We start from the raw sequence: 26506 nt of genomic DNA, 5'->3' as shown, positions 1-26506 counted from the left end.
GCTACCTATTTTTTAGGTGCTAGCAGCTGGGCCCAGATGGAAACTGAGCCATAGTCTTCTGCAGCCATGTTCAATATCTTGTAGGTTTAGGTCCAGCAGGTTTCTTAGCCACAAGCTTAAGTCCTAGCACACTTGCTCCTTCTGTAGTCTCAGAGCTGTAACTACTGGTGCCATGGGCAACTTGTGACTCATTGTGAAGGTCCTGGGTAAAATTTCCTTTATATATTTGGGCTCAGTAACTGGCATTATAACTGATATTTCTTCTCAAGGGACTTGGGAATAGATAGTATTTCCACACATTGAAACTTTAGCAGCTGCTGAACACAACCAAATGTTATCAAATGTTTATTTCATTGAAGATGTGTACATGTATGGAACCTCATATCCATGGCAAAAAATTATGACTAACTTCATTTCCTGCTGTATTCTAGATAAATGGCACACTTGAAGATACCGACTACATTGAAAAAAATGAAGAAATAATATCAAAACCAAACTTAGATTTTTCTCTACTTCAAAGATGAAGCACCCAGTTTACTGATGCCCTACATCCCACCTAACAGCAAAACTGTTTTCCCACAAAGACTACTCCATAAAATTGGAAAAGTGATGATTAGAGCATAAGAATACACCACTGGCACAAGGAAGCATCCACAAAAGGAAACTTGGCTTCTCTAAAGGAGAACAACAGTAATTCTGCAGCAGTAGAAATTGCATTTCAAATGGCAATATCCAAAAGGAATTCAAAATAAAGATTATAATGAAACTCTCTTGAGATGCCAAGGAAGTAGATAGGCAATAAAAATAAGTGTTAAAAATACTGTGGAATATGAATCCAAAATTCAACAAAGAGATGTACACATTTTGAAATGTCAGATCTTGGGAGCCAAGTTTGCAATCAGTGTGATAACACTTGTTCTTATCTTGTACGACAAACTAGAACAAAGAAGAGGATTTCAGAACACAACAAGTCTTTTGAGTTAATCGAGCCAGATAAAGCAAAAGAAGAAAAGAAAGGAAGAGAATGGATGAGATGGGATAAGGCTAAAAAAACTAAAAACAAAACCAAAACAAAACCCAAGACATATGAGATGGAATGCCATTAATTTAATTTTCCCATTACCGTAATTTCAGAAGGTTAAGGAAACAGGAATTAAAAATTCCTTAAGCCTAGAGATTTTAGGATGTTCTGGAGATACAGATATCTCTCTATACACAAGCAACTCAAAGGAAAAAGCCAAGTAGACTTATGGCAAATGGATGATCAGTGATGCCTGCTGTACTCAAAATTATAAGAGAAGATAGAATTAGAAACATGAAGAGCCCTGTGTCAAGCCACACACTAGGAAATTTACACTAGACTTCCAGCATAGTTCTCAACAGAAAGCCCACAAGTGAGCATCAAGTTGCCTGAGATCCAACCAGCCCAGGTGATGAACAGCACTCAGCAGAACCAGCCTTCAAAATGGAAGTCAAAAACACTTTTGCAAATAAATTTAAATTTAGAAAATTCATTACCACCAGATCAACTATGTCAGAAATATCGATCAAGTACTAGGAATCAAAGATAATAATTATCATCATAGAAGCACATGTTGTAATGTGTGCAGAATTGCCAAAACCTAACCCATACAGATTTTCATATACTTCTGCTACAGAAAAATAAATGAATAGCCATTTTCCCAAACAACAGGCCATGGAAAAGGGTTTTTGACAATTTAATTACTTTCCCTTGTTCTCCTACTTGCCCATAAAATAAACATAAAGTGAGGCATAGAGAATACTTTTGTGATTCTTTTCATTTTATACTTTTTGATTTTTAGAGAAACAGAGCATAAGAAAATTAGCCAGGAGTGTAGCACATCCACAAAATAACAGAACTTGCTTTACGTTTACATGGTTTATGTTCAGAGCATCAATGCACTCTCTGGTGAGAGACAGATTCTAAAATTAAAAAAGATAAGCTTTCATTGGACATCTTTATTTAAGCCCACATTTCATATGGAGGCATCAAAAATATGTGTTTACAAAGAATGCAATGGAGAATATGAATATATATATATTATTTATTTATTTATATATCTTCTGTAATGGAGAAATTTGATAGAAAAATAGAATTAAATTTGCTACAACAACAGACTTTCCTCTTTGTAGAGGTTAGAATGGATACTGTCCTTTGAGCTGCTGATGTAGGATGTCACCACAATGGAAGTACATCTCTGAAAGAAGAAAGAAAACTTGTTTCAATAAGTTGTGCCTCTATCTGAGCCCACATATGCTTTCTGGTTGCTTCTTATTATCCCAAACAAGGAACCAGTATAGCAGTTCAGCCAAGCATCCTAACTGTGGAATACCTTTTAAAATGTGCTTCTTTATTTAAAAAAACACACACAATTAACTAAGGAGCTTCAAGTAGTCCCTCCCCGGAAACATGGCCTTTGGGTTGGACTAATGGTCTGCTGGACACTGGGGCTTCATAAAAATGGATGTTAGTGTGTGATCTGAACCTGCAACCATGTGGACGTTGTATCCCAAGAGTAGCACATCTAACGAGATGAACCTGAGAGGGAGTCAAGAGGGAGTACCAGTTAATATGCTCTTAATTCTTTTATGGTCTAACTTAATACACTGGCCATTAGGAGGGACAAATGGTCTGGGAGCAGAGGTCTTTCACAGTGCTGCTACAGCAGCAATAAGCACAGTGCAGTTACTTATATAATATGCTTGTAGCATGTAGGAAGCTCTATTAGGATTAATCTGTGGAGAAATGGTAGCCTTTTCCTAAGCTTTGTGTCTGTGAGACTATACATGACAAATATTGCTTTGATACCTTCTAAGGAAGAAACCCTTGAATACAAATGACTTGATAGAGGGAAACCTGAGATTATGAGAGTTTGTTCAGGTTCCATCCCTCTGACCATCTGATATGACTTTCCAAACCAAGAGGTGGTTGTTTTCTATCAACCACACAACATTGCTCTGCTGTCTTGATGTCTCCCCTGTTACACACACTTGGGTTGGGTTGGTGTCAGCAGATGGTGTCACTCATCTCCTTGAGAGTTAGTATAGTAGCTCAGCAGAGCATGAACCTTCTCTCTAATTGTGTCATAATTACACATGCTTTGCTTTTTCCCAGAAATTTAAGTAAAGATGGAGACTCCATCAGATTTACTGGAGTCCAAAATATTCCTAAATGGAAATCTGGCAGGTTTCTCTAAGGGTTTGCACTGACAACGGCAAACATGTCTAAACATGGAGAAGATGGGAGGAGGTCCTCTTGATCATCTGTAATGCTGAATTTAACTAATGAGTACAAATGTTAACATAAAGAGAATAGATCCTTGCAGAAGACTGGGAGACTGGGTATAAAATTCCCCTTGCTGGGCAGTGGTGACACACACCTTTAATCCCAGCACTTGGAAGGCAGAGGCAGGCAGATTTCTGAATTTGAGGCCAGCCTGGTCTACAGAGTGAGTTCCAGGACAGCCAGGGCTACACAGGGAAATCCTGTCTCGAACCCCCCCATCAAAAAAAAAAAAAAAAAACCCATGATTCCCCTTTTTTACAGTTGTAAATGTTCACTGAAGATACCGGGTTTCAGGAATTGAAACACAAAAGAGAAAACACTAAAGAATTATGATAATAAGAAGTGTTAGATATGGCAATGAGCAATGTATTATAGACTATGTATCTGAAAAATCATATTACGAAGAACATTATTGTCTAAATACACATCAAGGAAGGAGGCCACAGAGATCGCCAGAAGAACCAGGGACCTGTGGAGAGAGATAAGGAGCACGTAATCTAAGGCAAGCCTGTGATCCCTGTGAGGGAATCAATGGGGCAATGCTGAGGAGATAAGAAATCACTCTGAAAGGCTCCATCCAGCAGCTGACGCAGACAGACACCCGCAGCCAAACAGTAGATGGAGCTTGGGGACTCTTATGGAAGAATAGGAGGAAGGATTGCGGGCCTCAAAGGGAATAGGAACTCCACAGGAAGACCAACAGAGTCAAATAACATGGCCCTTGGGACTCTCCGAGACTGAACCACCAACCAAAGGACATACACAGGCTGGACCTAGGCTTCCCCACACATATGCAGCTTGGTCCCAAACAACTGGACCAGGGGCTATCCCAAAAGCTGTTGCCTGTACGTGGATATGTTCGTCTAGCTGGGCTGCCTTGTCTGGCCTCAGTGGGAGAAGATGTGCCAGGCCTCCCAGAGACTTGTTATGCTAGGGTCGGGGCAGAGGGAACACTGAAAGAATACCCACCCACTCAGAGGAGAATGGGAGGGGAAAGGGGGGAAGGATTATGACCTGTAGTGATGTAAGGTGAATACATAATAAATAAGTAACTTTTTAGAAAGAGAGGAATCAGTCACAAAGTGGGTAAGAGACTAAGCTCAGATTTTGCCATCTTCAGGGTCCTACAGGCAGAACTTGAAGAGACAGAAAGAACACGTGGGGAACCCCCACATTGTACTGCTCTCTAATGGAAGATATTTTTCAAAGCCCATGTGCATGTGGCCCACAGACCAAAAAGTAGTGTTAAAAATGACAGCTAAAGATTTTACCAGTGGCACAGTGTCTAACCGTCGCACAAGAAGGAGGAAAGCAGACAGAAGGCAGGCATGGCAACCCATTGACTGCCTCCCCACCCCCCACCCCCCCTCCCCCCGGTGACAGAGGGTTAGTGCCTGAGAAGTGAGTGAGTGATGAGAACTCCATCTCCTGACAAGTGAGGGAGCCATGTTCTGAAGAGGCTGATACCAGCCTCTTACACATCCCTGTGCAGGCTGTCTGTGCTGCAGGAACATGGGCATCAGAGCATCAACTGTGTGGTAAGCTTTCATAAGCAACATTGATAGAAGCAAAGTATTAGCCATTTTGCCAGATATGGAGAAGAGACAGAAATGAGAAGGCAGACAGAGCCTATAAGCAGGGCCAAGTCTCAGTGGGAGTCAGGGCTGCCTTCTATGGTTTAAACATTATGGAGAATGAAATGACCAATGCCAACAAGGCAAAACTTATACATACTAGTCAAAGGGAAGTTTTGGAGTTGAAATGAAAACATGATTTCCATTAGGAACACAGTAGATGGACTTATCTTCACGTTAGGTGATGGACGGTTCAAGAGCTAGAGGAAGTTCTTCAGAAAACAGAGAATAAAACGGAAATGAAGTAGTTACAGTGCTTATGAGAACACGTGGGATTCATTAAACATGGCACAAAAATGCTCCTCACCAGACTGTGAAGTCAGGGTGAGAAGGAATATAGAACAGCAATATTTGAAAATATAATAGGCTATAATTTTTATGACTAATAAAAATCTCCACCAAATTACACCATGCCAACTATTAGCAAACATCAAAGAACAGTGCAGAAGAAGGTGAAGGCAATGTGGAACATTGAGTCTGTGTGGGGGCCGTTGTTTTGTTTTATTCTGAAGCTCTGAAAGAAGATAAAAGACACACTCTTCAAAGCAAAACAGCTCATTAGGAGAGTAGGAGACAGATACTGGCAATTTTGATATGCAGAAAGAAAATATTTACTAAGCTAGATTTCCTTAATTTAGCAAAAAACATTTTCCAAAAATTAAAATAAAACAAGAACATTGCTTTTTCTATACAAAATACTTATATATTCACTCATGTAAATTGCAGATATTCCAATATAGGTCATCAGTGACCAATAGAATTATACTTTTAACCACAGATACTTTTATACTTACTACAAAACAGTGAAGAAATAAAAACCAGAATATTTTATTTAGCTTAAAATGTCTGAAATATTTTCTAGCATATAGTGTAAAATATTTTAACTTGGGTATTCTTAACCTTCATAAATGTAAATATCAGAGTTATTTATATTTGATCTCAGGGATACTAATAAGGAATTTAATTTGTTTCTCTAGTACTCTGTGATGTATCAGAATTTGAAGGTTTAGATGTTTATTAACTTGATAAACAACTTGTTTGTTTAGAATCTAGTTCTGTAATAATTAATATAAAAGTGCTCAAGCCTTACAGTAAAATACCTTTTAACAGTATAAACATGAACCGGGAGAGTCTTTAGATACAGCACCTTCAATCTAAGTCCTATCCTACATTACAAAATAATCAAAGCCTGAGTTATTATCATAGTCATTGTGAGGGATTCAGTGGTTAGCTTACAGCTAGTAAGCTATTTGCTTCATAAGAGAGTATCTATTGTTTTTCTAAATGTACACAGAGGTACAATTTATTCAGAAGATATTCATTCTGCTATCATACAATCCAAAAATATCTGGCTCAAGCACAATATGAATTGACTATAATTTATTAAAATATATTTTATTTTTGTATTGCAAAACTAGTTAATTAAGATTCCATAACTTAATCATGTTAAGGTAACTCCTTTGTCTTGCCATTAAAAACAAAAAGAAAAACAGGTACTAAAAGCAGATTAGCAGTCTAATGTAGAAGCATGAAGTGGATTTTCCCCTCTTATCTCCTAATGATTACTTAGCATCATAAACCAGGTTGCTCACCTTGAGGGAAGTCAAGGGTATAACCAATACTGCAGTGAAAGCGCATGTTACATACATGTCTCTCCATGACTTCTTGTACAGCATACTTACCAGTTAAAATACTGTGATTTCTCTCTTTGAGATTTTTGGGTGGCTTTTTGTGATGGACAACCGGTATTTTCTCTATTAGGAGAGGATGAACACGGTAGAGTGACATTGTATGTTCTCTTCAGGAGAGAATGTCTTAAAAATGGACTGAGCTGTGGATAAAAAAGAAACAATTTATTTTAATTATATTATCTATATGCCTTAAAGGAGGCATTTTAGATAAATGAACAATGGTCTCATCGATACAAATTAACTCACTATATCATTCATTAACATATATACAATTTGGATTAATATTTATAAATGTTCTTTAACATGTAAAAAAGGTATTAGTCATGATCTTAACTAAATCTTACTTAATATCCTTGCTAAAATTTTATCTGTATATTATATATACTATATTATAATATATAATATAATATATGCTACAATTATAGTATATATAATATGTACATATTATATATCAAAATATGCTATAATTACAACTTATAATATATATATAGTATATGTCTATAAATGTGCGTGTATAATATTATTTCAGCATTATGAACATGAGCTAGGAAAATATGAGTCATTTACCTTGCCTAGGCAATATATCAATGAAAATATTGAAAAGAAAAACTTTGAAGCAAATTTACAAGTGACTAAATTCTAAAATTAATGAAATGTTTATTCACCCATTATTATCTACGTGTCTTTTTGGAAACATTTGTAAAATCGAGATAGTGAAATCATACACTGGGATGGTAAAATTGGAAGTCATAACTCTGGCGTTGTACTGCTGTCAGTGTTAAATGTAATCAGGTATGTGAGCAGACCAAAACTAGCACGCAGTGGTAACATAGCCCTGGCAACACCTCCTTTCCAACTATGCTGCCCTCCCACTGAGCACACACCATAGAATTTATGGAAGAGCAGGGAACTGAGAAGAGCAGTTTAAGGAAAGAGGTTGAGACTTCTGCATTCTAGGGCTTATAGTTTTCCATAGGTGTCAAGACCCAAAGGTTGAGAATCTCTGCTCTAGAGAGTTTTCCTCCATCTGTGGGTTAATCCTAAATAAAGCCTGTGCTGCCTTTGAGTCACGTGTTCTCCTGAGTGTTTCTCCTCCTGCCACTCTTACCCACCGAAAAACAGGATTAGAATAATAATATTCTAATTCTGAAATACTAAGATGTCATGGATTGGCCAAAAGCTGAGATACTAGTACATTTGAATTTATACACAAAAACATAGAGACAGAGTGGGTGTGTTAAGGCTCCATCTACATCAGAAACAAGAAATAACCAGTTTACCAAGGCCACTAGGGCACAGATTCCTCCAAGGCCCTTTCCTAAGAACACCTCATGCTAAAGATTTCAGATAAGGGAGGCCTCCCTTAAAACAAGGGCACCACACATGAGAGAAAAGCATAGGTCTAAACTATCTAAGGCAGTAGATGCTCATTCTGCAAACACAGTGGTGAATTAGAGAGAGAGGTGGCTTAAAGTATCAGCATTTTGCATCATATGACAAACCTACACTTCAAAAATGGGCATATTAACAGGACACAAGAGTCTGAATGAGCAGTTTGTATTAATAGACAGTAAATGACAACATATCATCTAGACATTGTGTACCTATAAAAATTAAAATGTAAATATTTTAAAAGTATAATCATAAAATATTACTGGTTGGTTTGTGTAGAATTTTATTTCAGAAAATCATCCTGATTATAAAAATTAGACAACTGCTTCAAACAAGACAGTGAATATTATTCCAAAAGCCTAAGATGAACTTTACACAATGGTCTTTAGATTTAGTAAAACAAGGAAATAAAATGTTGCCTTAATTACTTTACTGTGTTAAGAGTGTGTGGCTCCAAACCGTGTAACATCGAAGGATATGTGTGCACTACAGGACTTGAACTCACTAGAAAGCTGAACCAACAAAACACTAAAGCACAGAAGAAGATTCATGGAACACAGCCCACACCACCAGCCACCCATCGCTGGACCAAGGACCAAAGCAATACAGTGAGGAACTAAGAGCCTTCAGAGCTGTTCCACTAGGAAGCCAGAGAGAAACAGCATTAGTGATGCTGCCATCATGCAGATGCTGTGATAACCAAAGAGAACCATCAGAAGTCTGATACTGAGTGACTAAGCTGAAGTGATGTGGAAGAGCACACCTAATCTTCAGTTCTAACCCACAACTCTGTTCTTCCTAACTCACAGGCAAGCAGGAGAAGGAGAAACTTGCCACCCTTACTTGAGACTGGGAATCAGTCATTTTTCATTTCTATCATTTTATGCCTGAAGATAGCCCTGAATGTGGCATATGACTTTGGTGTATTTGAGCTTCAGAGAAATCATGTGCAGACTGTGTCTTTTAAAACCCCAAAGTGTCAGAAAGTACATTCCTGCAGCAAAGAGGAGCCTAATGTCCACTTAAGAGTTTTATATTATGCATCATATGGCTTGCAAAACTGATTTAAAATTAATCTGAACTAAGAACAATTCATATATGCTGTTTCCTTTAAATGATGATGAATGTACTTGAGGCAGGAATTACAGTTGAGGGACAGTGAATCCACGTTTAAAAGCTATGTTTCTGTCTCAAACACTTAATGAAATAAATTTGAATATGTTCTAATTTTCTATTGGTTATGGCTTTCAGCAAAGTTATAAATAATATGGTATATATTCACTATGTGCCATAAAATATATTTCCTAAGTCAGTTTCATCACAAGGGATTATTAGCACATATTTATTCATATGCTTTCTTGGATTAAAAGTATATATTTTCTTCTCCAGAATAATGAATGCCTTTCCAAATAACAATAAGACATATTTTTTTCTTAAATGAATTACTTTGTTCCTTGTGAGAAAAGAAAATAATAGGGTTGCTACTTTTGTTATATATATGTGTGTGTAGATAGATTGGTAGACAGACAGACAGATAGATAGATAGATAGATAGATAGATAGATAGATAGATAGATAGATAGATAGATAGATGATAGATAGATAGATAGATAGATAGATAGATAGATAGATAGATAGATAGATAGATAGATAGATAGGAGTATTGAAACTATTAGCAAATAACTTCAAAAATTCACAGTCCAGAAATACTAAGATCAAAACCTCTTCCAAAGAAAAGGTGGTTAGAGGAATATAGTGACTAATGATTTATTCTGGATGTGAAATATTAATCAAACAGTTAGGGGAATTGGAATATGATCTATATTACAGATAATAGAACAGTAACAATGTGAGAATCCCTGAATGTTAATCACTGCTTTGTAGTTTCGGGAAAGAATACCTTCCTTGCAAGGAGATAAAATTTGATGTACTTAAAAGTGAAAGATTATGATACATTATAGACCTAATAATGTCATAAAATGGTTTATAGCAATTTATAGCTCTTCATGTGTGAGGGAGAATAAAAAAGAGACATGGTAGGGACATTTAAAACATATTTCATGCAAAAATTAAAATATTAACCTTTGGATGTTTTTCCAAATACATTTACCAATGTGTAAATCGTATTTTTTTTTTAATTTTACGTGTTTGGGTATTTCCCATGTATCACAATGGGCCTGGTGCTCTCCAAGGCCTGAATAAAGAGAGTAGGACCCACTATAACTGGAGTTACAACTGGTTTGAGGCCATGGGTGCTGGGTCCCGGGGATTGAACCTGGGTCCTCTCTCTGAAAGAACAAGTACTTTAAACCACTGGACCATCTCTCGCGCCTCACAACATGCAACGTTACAGTGAAGTCTCTTCTCTGCTTCTCTAGCATTCAACTACTCTTCAGGTGTGGTCATTAAAATCTGTCTTCCTCTACAAATGGAAGTTCTGGACCGGAGTGCTGGATCGACAGTTAAGAGCACTGGCTGTGGAGAACAATGTCTCATTCTTTGGGTGAGCCAAGGAGTCTGTGACTCAGGGATCAGTGCAGGAGACGGTGCCGAAAACTTTAAACCAGAATACCAGGGAGTCTTCAGTACAGATGGTGGCATAAACAAGACTAAACAACAGCAAAAGGGATGGGCATATTAACATGGAAGAGAAAGTGTTTGTAGGGTTCCACCCGTAGACAAAGAGTACAGGCCACTAAAGACTGCTGGGAGAAGGGGAATTAGTCTCTCCAAGGAATGAGCCCCTTATTGGCTGTCCAATGTAGAGTGGTCAGCCCTGAAGCCATGTATACACAATGAAAATGGACTCAATGGTGTGTATTTACATGTTTGTGCATACACATGCAGATGATTACACATATGTATATAGAAAGGCTATCAGCTCATGAGTGGGATGGGCATGGGAGGAGGTGGAGTGAGAGTACCAGGGAGGGGCTGGGTTTTATGCTCAGAATTCTATCTAAGTCCCCTTACATGTTATGCATGTGCTAGTCTAGCAATGAACTACCTTTAGACACAGCAATGTCTGCTTTGATGTTAGACAATTCCAAACTATTGAGAATTTTGTAAGTTTTTAAATATGTATTAGTGAGCTATTTTGTGGCCTTCTAATCATCTAATATATCAGTTCTACCCAATGCTCTTATAGTACTAAGTGTCTTTCATTTTTCCTCTCAGTATCATTATATAATACGGTTCTTTAATGCTTCATTCTTTCAAACAACTCTAGGGTACCAGAAAGCGACATGATGTGCAACATCGGGGTATACCTCAGAGTCAGGAAACCAGAACTTGAATTATCCTTTGCAGAGAATTTGCAGCATATTTATAGGAGGAAACTTAGTCCTGTCTCCTGATTTATCCACCCTCCCACACTACGTCATTTTCCCACCCATCTGAGACTGTATTCCCGCATCCTGACTCTTCAGATGCAGAAAGGCTTACTCTGAAAACCCCTTGAAGGATTTCAATATTGCCTACCTCAGCTTGTCCCAGCCTGCCACGCACGTTTCTGCTTCTCACTTGTTGCATGGATTGCATCATAATTATGTCCTGTATTATTTCTTACCTATTCCAGAAGCTTCGTACAGTACTCGAAACTATATCTGACATTAAAACACATAAAATTCTTATTTTGTTTTGATTTGGTTTACATTCTGAGATCATTTGGTCACTCTGTCAGTTTCTAGAAAAATCCTCTGCTAAAATTATATTGTGTGTTACTTTTCTATCTTCTTTACTCCCCATTTTAGATTGTTGCTACACAGATTTAACTATCACAAACTTCTCATGTATTATTTCAGTCGATATTGATTTTAAAGTATCATATATATATACACATATATACATATATATATATGCAAACAAATTATAATGATTTTCAGAAAAGCACTTCTATAGAAGCAGTACTTGTCTACTCAAGAGTAAAACCACTGCCAGTTCTCCAAAAACCCCTGTGTCTATACCCAGACTCATCCCTTCAGTCTACCTCACACCTTCACTGTAGCCACAGAGAGGACCTCTGTTTGTGTCTGGCTTCATTCATTCACATTAGGCTTGGGATACAGATCCCTGTGGTTAAGTATTCTTCTCATTTTTTCCATGTACTCGTTTTATAAACACACTAAAGTAAAGCACTTTATAAACTGCTTCTGTTGATCATTATAGATAGTTTCTAGTTTCAGCTATAAAAGTTAGTGCTACTGTCCATCAATGTACATGTCTGCTAATACATACAGGTAAACACTTCTGTTATGGACCCAGAAGAGTAGCTACTAGGTCGAATATCTGCACATTTAGTTTTACAAAACTGACCAAGGAGTTTCTTCATTTATCCAGGAATTTCGTGTGTTCCTACCCTTTTTCAAATGTTCTGTGCCTTTTGTCCTCATCTTATTCCTATATTTTGTCAGTGTTAATGGAAATAAAGTGGTGTGACAGTGCCACAAACAGAATGTTTGTGTGTCCCCAGAACTCACATTCTACAACTTAGGCCCAGTGTGTTGGTCTAAAGTGGTTCAATAGCTAGGTTCTTGTATTTAGAGGCAGCGCTCATGAGAGAGATTGGTGTTATCATATGACAAAGAGGAAGATAGCTAGCTTTCTGCTCTGTGAGGATGTAAAACCAGGGAAGTCATATGCAAGCCTGAGAGAGCTCTTACCAAAACCCAACCACACTGCAGTCTGACCTTGGAATTCCAGCTTTCAAAAATTTAGGAGCAAATTTATTTTGTTTGTAAGCCAATCTCCATATACAATTATGTTAAAACATAGCAAGTTATCAAAAGCAATATAGGCTAAATTTACTATCTTTAGCTTTACTGCTTGTGTGTGTGTGTTTTTGAATACACACACACACACACATATACACATACACACACACACATATATATACATATGCATACATATACATACATATACATGTACATACATACATACATAAATATATACATATACATATATACATGTACATAAACCTACATATATATGCATATACATACAAACACGCATATATGTACATATATACATATACATATATACATGTACATAAACCTACATATATATGCATATACATACAAACACGCATATATGTACATATATACATATACATATATACATATACGTGTGTATATAGTATATGTACATATTCATATGTATACATGTATATAAATATGATACCTAATATATAATCATATAATGTATATGCATGTATGTGCCTATAATAGTTGATGCTGTCAACTTGACAGGATCTAGCATCACATGGTATATAAGCCTCTAGACATGCCTGTGGGAGTCATCTGATTATTAAGAAAGGAAGGCCTGCCCGGTGTTTTTAGTATCCTTTCTCTGGTTCAGTTCCTGGAGTGTATAAATGAACAAAGGAAGTGAGCACTAACATGGATTCAGCACTCTGCTACTTTAATGAAGATGAAATGTGACCAGGTGCTCCAGGCTCTGGCTGCCTTCACTTCACAATAAACCCTTCCCCCTCAAATGCATAAATGCTCAGGGCATTTTATCATACCAATAGGCAAAGATGCTTACAGACTTTCTTCTATTTCATCTTTTCAGAACTTTTACTCTATTTACTTTTCATGCTTAGATAAACAACGCATCTAGAACTGTTTCTGTTTGTGACCTAAGGTATCAGTTCCCCACTTTCCCCACATGAAAGGCTCTTGTATACTGTATGGAAACAACACCTGTTAATAAAAACCTGATGGCCTAGTAGCAAAATGCACGAAGTAGAAGGAAGGAGCTCTGGGAGGGAGATTGGAACTCTGGGAGATAGTCAGACATGGAAGTGTTCTCCAGCAGGGCTCTGAGGAAGTCAGACATATGAAACTGGAGAGGCTACCAGTTATGCAGCAGACATAGAATAGCTTAAATGGGTATAATAAGCTATGAGTTAGTTGGTGGACAAACACGTAACAAAAGGCCATAAGCACTGTGCATAAGTGAGCCTTCCAGTCATTACTCAGGAATTGGGGCACAGGTGGAAAAGCCCAAGGTTACAAATGGCCTATGAGGTGAGCATTATTTCTCAGTGAGATCAACTTCCCTGGTATAAGGCGTTATTGCCAAATCTCTAAGGTTCATTAATATTTGTTAAATACACTCTTCCATTTGTTGACCCCATGTCAGTTATTACAAAGTGGGTTCTAGATAGAACCCTAAGACAAGCTCATAACTCCTAGAAGGAAAGTGTTGGTGTGCATGTGTTCCACTATGTTCATAGCGGCCGTATTTGTGATAGCCAGAAGCTGGAAACAACTTGGATGTCCCACAACAGAAGATGGATAAAGAAAATGTGGTTCATTTACACAATGGAATACTACTCAGCTATAAAGAATGAGGACGTTCTGAGTTTTATAGGCAAATGGACAGAAAATACCATCCTGAGTGAAGTAACTCAGACCCAAAAGGACATGCATGGTATGTACTCACTAATAAGTGGATATTTGTCAAAATAAAAAAAAAAAAAGAGTACAGAATACACAAGATACAGTCCACAGAACTCAAAAAGGTCAACAAGCTGAAGTGCCTAAGTCAGGACACCTCAGTTCCACTTGGGAGGGAGAAGGAAGCAACCACAAGTGGGGAGTGAGGAAAGTGGGAGGGAAAGTGCATGTGGTGGGGGGGGAGGTTGCGGAAGAACATGATATGATATTGGATGAGAGAAAAGGACTGAAGCCCTGAGGGCCAGCAGAAAGAATGGAAACAGGCAACGTGTGGAGGTAGGAGTGTACCAGAGACCTGGGAGGTGAGAGATTCTCAGGACTTAAAGGAAGGGACCTTAGATGAAATGCCCAATAGTAGGGAGAAGGAACTTATAGAGTCCACCTCCAGCAGGAAGACAGGGCATCAAGTAAGGGATGGGGTTGTCATCCCACAGTCACAACTCTGACCTGTAAGCTTTTTCCTGTCTGAAAGAACTGCAGGGATGGAAACCAAGAGGATCCTGAGGAAAAGAAGGTCCAGTGACAGGCCCAAAGTGAGATTAAACTCAAGGGGAGGTCCCAAGGCCTGACACTATTACTGAGACTATGGAGGGCTCACAAAAAAGGACCTATCATGACCACACTCCATAAGATCCAACAAGCAGCTGAAAGAGTCAAATTCAGATATTTGCACCCAATCAATGGACAGAAGCTGCTGACCACTGTGGTTGCATTGGGGGAAAGCTGGAAGAGGATGAAGAGGAGGATGACCCTGTAGGAGAACCAGCAGTCTCAATTAACCTGGACCCCCGAGATCTCTCAAACACTGAACCACCAAACAGACAGCACATACCAGCTGATATGAAGTGCCCAACACACATAAAGCAGAGGACTGCCAGGTCAGGGTTCATTCAGAGATGATGCACCTAACCTCAAGAGACAGAAGGCCCCAGGGAGTGTAGAGGTCAGGTGAGGTGGAGGGTGGGAGTGGGGACATCCTTGTGGAAACAGGGGTTGGGGAAGAGATATAGGATCTGGAATGTCAGAAGGTGGACCAAGGGGGGGGAGATAAAATCTGGAGTGTAAAAAAAAATTATTTAAATATATTTTTTTTAAAGCTGAAGAATTGTTTTCAAAACTGCTGCCCAGGTTCCTTCCTAAGGAGAATGCCTTCAGCTCTTATACCATGGCTTTGCAGTCCTACCAGCCACTACTCTCAATATGTTTTTGCATCAGTGATTTTTATCGGTATGTAGTAGAATATTAGTGTTATTCTAATCTATATGTCTTAAGAAATGTGGATCAGGTTTCTAAATACTTTTAAATACTTATCTGTTGGTCATTATGTTCAGTTATCATCACCATGAAATCATAGAAAAGACTATACTTATGCCCTGTGCTGTGTTTTTTTAAATTTATATATATATAAACAATCTGGTGCACAAACTGACTGTTCCACATCCCATTTATCCTCCCTACTACCCTGTCTCCATGAGTATGTCCACATCTCTCAACCCCCACTCCATCAGACCTCCCCAGTCCCTGGGGCTTCCATCTCTTGAGGGTTAGGTACATCTTCTCTAGCTGAACTCAGGCCCAGCAGTCCTCTGCTGTATGTGTGTTGGGGGCCTCATATCAGCTGGTGTATGCAGCCTGGTTGGTGGTCCAGCATCTGAGAGATCTTGGGGGTCCAGATTAATTTAGAGTGCTGGTCCTCCTCCTCAGCTTCTTCCAGCCTTTCCCTAATCCAACCACAGTGGTCAGCAGCTTCTGGCCATTAGTTGGGTGCAAATATCTGCATCTAACTCTTTCAGCTGCTTGTGACATGTACTCTTACACCATCACCTAATGGCTTTCAGTTTTTTCACAATTGTGTCAGGTTGGGCAGTGGTGGCACACACCTTTAATCCCAGCACTTCGGAGGCAGAAGCAGGCAGATTTCTGAGTTTGAGGACAGCCTGGTCTACAGAGTGAGTTCCAGGACAGCCAGAGCTACACAGAGAACCCTGACTTGGAAAAAAAAAAAAAGCAAAAGACAAACAAACAACAGCAACAACAACAACAAAAACCCAAACAGTTGTGTCAGACACCGTTCTTTCTCCGAGGGAGTTGTCCTGTATTATGGAAGTAGTTATCTTCTCTCTGGCTGACTTCTCAGCTTCTAAACAAAGCTGGCAATGAAGTGCTGGAGACCAACCACGATTTTGTACTCCATCAAGACGGCAGTCTCTAGGAATCACTGGCTTTTAGTTTGTGAAACTGCTCTGTAAGCATCCCAGGCTCCAATGGCCTTGGCTCTAGGTAATACCTGTGCCCACCGGACTTTCCATTCTGAGTTCTAGAACACTGAAGATTTGCTAGCACTGACTGTGCGTATCTCATGGTCTACTGAAGTGCCACGCTGTGAACTGTTCATGAGTGTTTGCACCCATAGTTTATATACGCTCATTTACCCTCATAGTAGTTTGTGAGTTGTTGTTCTTGTTATCTCATCTTCGTGATTAGGGATGAAAGTAAGCTCAAGTGAAACCATTGAAAAATGAGAAACAAAAATAACAACAAAAGAAACAATGTCATCAAAATATTTTTGATTCACATATACATGATTCTATAGTTTTAAAGAATCCTTAAAATCTAATTATCATTAAACTATGTGGTAATAAAAAATGTTATGCATATCTCTGACTTAAATAAGCCCAACACTTAAAATATTCCTGAGAGGTAGCAGCCATATCCAATCTGCAACATCAAGGCCATTGGAATCCCTGCCTGGTGCCAAACCTTCAGTGAGTTTACATAGGCTTTCCCTGTAGATAGTCGACTCATGCTAGAGCTAATGCCTATCAGTTTTGCTCATTAGTATTTAGTTATTTCCCAATTACTGTACTATGACTTTTTTACAGTTTTGTTGTAGTGGCTGCTTTATTTTTGTGTTTTATAGCATTGATGACAGAATACATGCACAATGCAAAAACTGACTAATGAATTCCTTTAAAAACATACTCTAGCAGTGCTCAAAATGATACTATGCTTATATACATCTCACTTCAATATATACTTAATTTTACTAGAATGATTTTCATGAATTTTCTTTAAGATAGATCACTGACACAGAATTAGTAAGTTAGAGCAATTCAGACTATGAATTTAAGCTGTTCCATTTTCATTGCTTAATTTATCTGTTGCATCTTACCATTAATAATTTCCAATCAAGTTCTTGTTAATTTGCTGAGAACTCAGAAATAACTGGTTCACTTGAAGACTACATCTTGGTTTCTGGTAATAGGGTAAATCTTCTTAACTAACTCTTGTCAGGTTAGTTAGGAAGGGTTCTCATCTGAGCTACACTCTTCATATTTAAATCATTCAGTGCCTCATAATTTTTGTGCGGGTGTGGGAACTGAGTCTTCTTTTCCATCACTGAGACTAAGAAGTTCTTAAGAACAGTTGGCTCATAGCAAGTGATCTCTGATTTGTTCCTTCTGATTACTATCACAATTGGTGTAAGGGGAGAAAGGGCATGTGCATAGCAAGGTATGCATGTGGAGGTCACAGAACAACTTTGTGGAGTCATTCGCTTTTTCTATATTTTATATTCATTTTGAAGGACACTCGGATTGTCAAGTACGTGTGACAAGTGATTTTACCCACTGAGCTATTTCACTGGCCGTCTCTGCTGCTATAATTTTAAATAATATTGTTTTATTTCTCTCTAAAATGTTAAATGTTATGATTTTTTCATGCATAAGTTGTAACATTTTAGAAAGCTAAATGACTACATGTTTCTTTTATGGGATTCTTCCATTTGTAGTTCTTAAGATATTATTCATCTCTTCCTGGACTTGGTGAATTTAGCCAAAATGGATATAAACACAGTAAAACTGTTAGATTGTGGTTGCAGAGATGGATCACTGGTTAAGAGTACTCCCTGCTCTACCAGTGAATCCAAGTTCAGCTCTAGCATCTTATCATGTTGCTTACAACTACATGTCACTCCAGACCCAAGGGAGCCAACACACTTTGCTATCTTCCAAGAGCCAACCCCAATTCTACATACTACCTACCCCCTCCTTCTCTCTCTCTCTCTCTCTCTCTCTCTCTCTCTCACACACACACACACACACACACACACTCACAACTAGGTAAGTAAAATAAATATTAGTGCAAACCAAGTTAACTGAAATTAAAAAGAATGAAATTAGTTAATATAAGAAACTAAGCAGGTGATCATTTTCCATGTCTTCTCTGATGTAGTACATTATGCATTCAAGTAGGAGATGTGATTTTATATAAGTTCAGAAATAACTATGAAGTTCTCAAGATATTTGCAGTAGACTTTTTGGTACCAGTGCTGGTGTAGTCAAAACTCAAAAATGTGTAAAAAAATAGTTAACATTTTAGTGACATTTTTAAAAAGTTCATAGCATTCAAACGAAATACTGTAGCTGAGAAGTTGAAAATGACTAAGTTATCTCCAGCATATAAGAAAGGTCATGAGGAGTGCCTACCCACTGAATCCACCCATCTGCTGGGCAAGCCATAACCAGATAGAGCTTTGACATTATTACAGGTGGAAGAGATAAGCCAGGTTCATTGATTATATTCAGAATTTAATACTATTATTCCTCCTTGATTTTCATGGCAACAATTAAGAGATTTTCCATTTCTCAAATTAAAATGTTAAAAGTATACATTTTTATTGATGGTTTTAATGTTTCAAATATCAAATTCTTAATGGTAAAATCTTAATTGTACATTAGCATAATCAAAATCTCTCATTTTGCTCACATTTTAAAAATGAAAAACATCTTGTTTCAATACTAATGGCAAAGTAAAAGAGAATAAGCAGATAACTTCTCAAAAGAAGTGTTCAAGTTTAAAATAAATTACATGTGTAATGAGTTCAATGATTCATTTTACATTCATACAGTATTCATATTATATGAACCAAAGGTATATTAATAATAAAGTGATTTTAGAAACCTATTAAAAGGAGACCAGTTCTTCAGATGATTATACTATAAATGGAATTTGGGGGAAATGTAAAAGCAAGCAAAGAGGTTAAAAAGTTTAGACATTTGTTGACTGGGTCAGGAGAAAATCCTGGTCTCCTAACATTGAATAGTTAGATTGTGGGGAAGGAACACTGCCAAGAAATACACATGAAATGAAAGTCATCTTGTAGTCTGAATGGAAATGTGTCTGATAGTCATTAAGACTGTTTCGCAATTCCTTTAAAGAGGCAATTCCATGTACTGCCACAAGAATGGATTTTCTTGGAAGCAGGACATCTCTCAGGCACCTATGTAAAGTATTATAAGCCATAAGCTTTCTAGTCTATTTAGAAATGCTAAATCATCTATAAAAGATGAGAATATCGGAAATGACCATTGAGATGCTTGCATTATTTTACAACATGTCATCTTAAAAGTGAATCCTATGGCTAAACTATAAACAAAACCAGTCATGGATTTCACTTATAACTAATAAAGACTAAAGAAATACTTCTACCCCAGTAAGAAGGTTCACAAGGCTTTGAGACATTAGTTTGAGAATAAAAGCTTTGTGTATAACATTTTCTTTAATTTCACAATTCTTTAATGTCTGTGAGAATGGAAAAATGCCTATTAAATTTATGAATGTTTAAGTGTGATAATGCCAAGTTATTTCTTTGCAATCCAAAAACTCATGATTGAGTAATTTAAGTTTGTTCTTTCATTGTTAATTAGTCAGGAGTAAGAACTTTTCTCCTCTGACTCATGGAAGGAAAAGTCCCATTTATGCACTTTCTGGCTCAGTTGCTGCAGTTGATGTCAACAAGGATGGCTGTTCCCTGTGATTCTCACTCAGCTTTAGTGCTTCACCCAGAATGCCTATTTTGCACTCATTAAATATCTGTTTCTTGGACTTTTGATCTTTGTACAAGGTAAAACCCTGATAATGGTTTTAAAAAATCAGTTTCTCTGTATATGGTTGTTATAAATACAACCACGTTTTCATTTCTTTCCCCTTTGTCTTCTAAGCACTATAGAGGGGCTGATTGAGTATCTAAAACACACCAACTATGGGGCAAGTGGACTATGCCACTAGACAGAAGAACTGGTGAGGTCGAAGCAGGTTCAAGAACCCTGATAAATCGCATAATTGAGAATGTCTCACAATGGAACTAGCTACCTGCCAAGCTCTATTTGCCCTGGAACACTCAGATGTCCCACAATTGATACAGAAAATGTGGTTCATTTGCACAATGGAATTCTTAGCTATTAAGAATGAGAGCATCTCGAGTTTTACTAGAAAACATCATGCTAGTGAGCTAAATCAGAATCAAAAGTACATGCATGGGGCTTATCATGACTGCCCTCTGAAATGCCCAACAAGCAGCTGAAAGATTCAGATGCAGATATTTGCACCCAACCAATGGACAAAAGCAGCTGACCCCTTGACTGAATTAGGGAAAAGCTGGAGAAGCTGAGGGGGAGGGTTACCAACCCTATAGAAAGACCTGAGTCTCAACTAACCTGGACCCCCAGGATCTCTCAAACCACCAACAATGCAACATACAACAGCTGATATGAGGCCCCCAACACATACAGCAAAGGACTGCCAGGTGTGGACTCAGTCAAAGAAGATGCACCTAACCCTCAAGAGACTTGGGGCCCCAGGGAGTGGGGAGATTTGGTGGAGTGAGGGGGTGTGGGGACATTGTCTTGGAGATGGGGAGCGGGAGAGGTGAGGGATATGGAACAGTTAGGGAGTGGACTGGGAGGGAGACAAAGTCTGGACTGTAAAATAAATAGGAAAGAATAAAAAATATGTTGAAAGAAAAAGGATTTTATTAGAGGCCATTGTTTCTTCTCCTTCTGGCTAGATATATTCATTTTATATAGATAGTATTTCTGGTGATATATTCCCTTTCTTTTTTTTATGTTTAGTGCTTTATCTCTATATAATTTCTTAAACCAACAAAATTTATCTATGCAGTTTTTTTCTTCTGATCTTACCCTCGTGTCTTCCATTATTATAGCTAAACGAAAATACCACAAAAATATTATATAAAAAAACACAAAACATCATTTTCAATGTCAAGATTTTAAATTAACATTTTAAATACTACTATATAGATTAAGCTTAGAATTAAGTTCTACATAGCAAAACTGATTCTTATTCTTTGATGAAAATATACATTTCAGGCCTCAATCAAGCTTTTAGAATTTGTGGGTCAGAGACCATGGAGACTGTGGAAATTGTCTCCAAAAATTAATCAGAGAAGTTATCATGACTATTCTCTTTCCCTATTTGTGACAAGTTATTCTGACTCAGTCGTAGAAATCAATCCAATATTGGGAATAACAGTCTTCACTGGGAAGATTCCTTCTGGACATTTTCAGAGACATATTTGAAAATTGACCATTGCCGTATATGAAGTTACATTTGCAGTGGATAAATTGGACAGGATCTGGACTTCTGAACAAGTGTTAGCGCATGCTTTAAGGCTCTCAACCTTTTATTGTCATGTTAAAATCACTTTTGTTTCTTCTACAGTATTTAATGTTAATTGTATTGATTGTACACTTTCTAATTGTGTCAGTGTATTGAAAACTGGCATGTCTGTTATGGTGGTCTATCAACCAGCTTTTGTTTTATTGCCTGTGAGTATTACAGGACCCTGGTATTCTGAAAAAAGGCTTGCAAGTACTGGAAGAAGTGAGTCAGGCTTTAAGCAGAAGCAAGAGGGTAGTGGGCTTGATCATTTCTGGTATAGCGGCTTTAATTACATTAATAGATAGCACTGCTGTTTCTGCAATTGCTTTGACTCAACAAGTTAAGACGGCTACTTTTGTTAATCATTTTGCAAGTCAGGTACTAATGTTCTGGGTATTCAAGAAGATTTATATAGGTGTTTGGAGCAACAGACTGATGCTCTTTATTCCAATTATTAGAGAGGAGGTTCAGAGTTTAAGAGTAACAAGCCATCTCCTCAAGAGTCATGCTAAATGCCAATAGATTTGTATTACTTCTAAAATTTACAATAATAGTCACTCTAATTGGAAAAAAAATTCAAAGATACTTGCAGGGTAGTTAACATAATTCTAACACCTTGCTAGAGGTTTTAACTTTTCATAGTGAGATTATGAATTTAAAGAATGCTGCTCTGCTGAGCTTTGATGTTGCTGATATTGCTGATAAAATTATTCGTGGCCTGAGGTCAGTATTTCCATCTTGGTTAAGCTTCAAGAATGGCATATACAACTTGATCATGCTAGCCCATCTTATCCTGGGAATACTTTTAGTCCTGCCCATTAAAATAAAACTTGCCCTTAGCAACATCAACATGTTGGCAGCCAAAATACATGGCTTGAAACTAAAAATAAACGCCTAGACAGAGTTATTAATATAACAGCTGGCAGTCAATGATGGGTAAGTTCTGCACAGAGTCTTACCAACCTAAGACATACATACATTGCTTTTGATAATGCATCTTCCACAAAGGGTAAGGAAGGCATTCTTGTCAGAACTACCTAAGACAGGTACAGTCTTGTTTATGAAATAAAAAGGGGGAGATGTGGAGACCTTTGGGGGCCACTTGGCAGGAATCTGACATTGGGCCAGAACAAGGAAGTGGGCTTCAGGCAGAAATTTGACTTTGGACCATGACAAGGAAGTAAGCTTAGGGAGGAATCTAATTTTAGGATAGAACAGGGAAGTAATTTCAGGCAGGAATCTTAGGGAAGTAATTTTAGGATAGAACAAAGAAGTAGGCTTTATGCAAGAATCTGATTTTGGGCTAGGACAGAGAAGTAGGTTCAGATATTTTGGTCATCCTGATAAGCCCTTAGAAACAGTGATCACAGAAATTTATTGTTTATTGCTTTGTTTGTTCCCTGACTATTTGTGTTTATTGTACTGCTTGTTCCTCAGCCTAGAACTGACCTTGTTACTTGAGTGTAATTAAAGTGGTGTAAAAGCAGATTGGGGAAAACTAAACTCAGCTCAACCTCAGCCTCAGAACTGGCTGGGTTCATGCTTAAAAAACAAACTATAACTTGGATCAAAAATGGTGTTCTTATCAAATCATAATTTAGCTAAGGACATATGTCAAGCTTAGAACAACCTATATAATTTTTTTGTCATTTTTACATTAGAAAAGATATTCTTCCTAAATTTACTGTCTCATACTTAGTATTAAGTTCCGTGGACGAGATAAGCTTATTAATTCATTTAAAACTTTTAAAAACATATTCTATTATCAATAAAGCAAATTATATTTACAAAATATTATAAATTAATTGTATTAAAAAGTGATATTTAGGGCAAATATTAAAAAACACAATAATACAAAGAATTTCAAACTTCCACTGACTTCCAACTAAGTAGAGTGACTTAACACAGTGCATTTTACGGACAGCAAGATGGCGTAGTGGGTCTAATGACTTGCTAAAATCTGAGTTCAATTCTAAGAACGAATGCTGGGGAAAGGAACAACATTCTGGATAAACTGTCTTCCAACACACACATGCTACCATCCTAACTCATAGACACATGCACACACACCTGAACTTGCATACACACACACACACACACACACACACACACACACACACACACACAAACGCATATTTTCAAGGATAGACTACTTTAGTGTATTACGCTGTTGAACATTCCTACATCAATTAATAGCTCCAGTCCATAGGTGTTTACTATTGTTCCCCTGCAAGTTTGCTATAGTAAGAGGTGGGAAAAGATTGATCATTGTGCTCCTACATATCATGGACCTTGATATCTGGATACACATGGAAAGTAGAGCTCTGAGGACTTGCTTACTGCAAGAAGTCATGAGAGATAGGTGTCAGGTTTGTCTACAAAGAGTTTCCTGAAAGCTGGAAGGATCTGTTGCTGTTGAGATGAGGATGGACAGCAGAAAGCTGTTCTCAGAGAGAACTAGCTCTGTTCTGAGAAGCTCAGCAGGACAAGAATATGCTGCCAAGACTTCAGATAGAGTGGAATCCAGGATCCACAGTGTGGAAGCAGCAGGTGACTCCTGAAAGCTGTTCTCTGCCTCTACACTTGTGCTATAGAACATGCACACAGAGCCTCTCACCCACACATTTAATAAATAAATGCAATAAAAAATTTAATGAGTGTGATTTTTAAGCTTACATTCAAACTTTGAAATGCCTACTATTCAACCAAGCAGAGGCAGACATATAGGATCTAGTTCAGAGTTCTGGACTAAGGATAAAACACAGGACCAACACAGACAACATTTAAAGCTCTCACCAAAGTCAGAAGTAAAAGAAGTGACAGACTGTCCACTTCTGTAAGGTACTTCAGCTTCAACAAGTTCAGAGGGAATCAGAAAAGGAAATTGAAAAATGGTTCTTGTGTGAGGTAAAATGTTGTCCTTGGTGTCAAGCACTGAAGTTTCTAGTAGAATGCATGTCGAGTGCTGTGTTAAATGTGTCTAGTAATTAGATAAGAGAGGAATGAAGATTGAGGGGGCACTCTGGGCACATGGTAACTACTGTGGACCAAGATAAAGTGCTTTGCATGCAGTGCAGAAAGCGGAACCCTCCTAGGCTCAAGTAAGAAGAGAATGAACTCTACGCAATTTATGCTTTCCTTGTCTAGAGACAGGTTATGGGACCACCAAGCACTTTTGAAATGTGACAGATAAGAATACACACTGCTGACAGAAAACATGAAAACACAGTAATGTAAGGGAAGCCGAGATCTTTCTAAAAAGACCATTTCACATGAGGAGGGATTTAATGTTATCTAGTGCCAAAGAGGAGGACCAAGAAAGAGGCAGAGATGTGAGGACCTTGCCAAACACGCAAGCCAGCCATGCTGTGGACATTAGTTACTTAGCCTTTACATGAAATAATGTATATAAAATCAGTCTAAAATTTTTGAAAATGTGTCAAACATATTCAGATACACAAAGTCAGTATCCAAACAAAGGCTCTAACAAAGCAGACATTGTTTTGGAAGGGAGGATATAATGATAAGTTTATTTAGAATGTAATTTGGATTTATATGATGGAGATACCAATGGGTCTGCTAACATGGAAGAGGGAAAGCTCACACAGCCTCAACACAACACAAAGAAGCACAGGCAACTTAGGAATGCTGAGATTGGGAGAAACAGCTTCCCCAGGAAAGATCTCCCCAGTTGGTCATCAGTGACCAAGTGGGCAGCTCTGAGATCACAGACATATGGGTAACACTACATGAACTATGATGGTTGTGTAACAATTATTAAAGAACAAGAGGCTATTGGTTTAGGAGAGAGCAAGGTGGGTGCATGGAGAAGTTGAAGGTGGAAGTTAAAAGAGGAAAGAGATGACTGAGAGGATGAAACGCCTTGCTGCCATGCTTAACAACCCAAGTGGATCTCTACATCATATATGGTGGCTCTCACAAGCTGTTTTCTGATTTCTACCCATGTTTTGTAGCAACTGCAGAGTCATACACACACACACATGTACACAATGTAAAAAGTAGGACATATGTTGAATCAATAACATATATATATACATATACATATACATATACATATATTTGTATATATACATGTATATACATATGTATGTATATGCATATATATTGAGGAGTATGTAAGAACTACATAATCACAGTTTAATAGACAAATAGAAAGGGGATAGAGGTAGTACAAGCTAAAGAGAAAAAAGAAAGGAAAGAGTGCTCCGCCCTGCATGGGAGCCCTCTGCCTTAGGAGCAGGGAGCACCATCTTGGTTCCGGGACTCCACCGAACTTAGGAACTTAGTCTGCACAGGAGAGAGTGTGCACCACAGAGGCGGACAGCTTCTGGGACAGGCGGGAGTAACTGAGCCGCTGAGGCAGCACACTTTTCTGGCCGCAGACATCCGGCACCCTCCCAGCCTGAGGACAGTGCTCCGCCCTGCATGGGAGCCCTCTGACCTAGGAGCAGGGAGTGCCATCTTGGTTCCGGGACTCCACCAAACTTAGGAACTTAGTTTGCACAGGTGAGAGTGTGCACCACAGAAGCTGACAGCTTCT

At 38.0% G+C, this 26506-nt stretch overlaps 1 protein-coding gene across 1 annotated transcript in view; it reads right to left on the bottom strand.

Annotated features, from left to right (window-relative positions):
* Positions 1–1093: 1093 nt before the first annotated feature.
* Positions 1094–26506, bottom strand: part of Stpg2 (sperm tail PG-rich repeat containing 2) — a 436171-nt gene continuing 410758 nt past the window's right edge. The window contains exons 13-14 of the mRNA XM_021158500.2: positions 6624–6772; positions 1094–2219 (exon numbers count right to left, since the gene is read on the bottom strand). Of these exons, the coding sequence (XP_021014159.1) occupies position 2219; positions 6624–6772 (150 nt within the window). The 3' untranslated portion in view covers positions 1094–2218. The remainder of the gene's footprint in view (positions 2220–6623; positions 6773–26506) is intronic.

The sequence above is a fragment of the Mus caroli genome, chromosome 3 (assembly GCF_900094665.2).
Source record: "Mus caroli chromosome 3, CAROLI_EIJ_v1.1, whole genome shotgun sequence".
Taxonomy (NCBI): Eukaryota; Metazoa; Chordata; class Mammalia; order Rodentia; family Muridae; genus Mus; species Mus caroli.
Note: the sequence above shows the minus strand (reverse complement) of the source record. Positions and strands in the feature narration are given on the sequence as shown.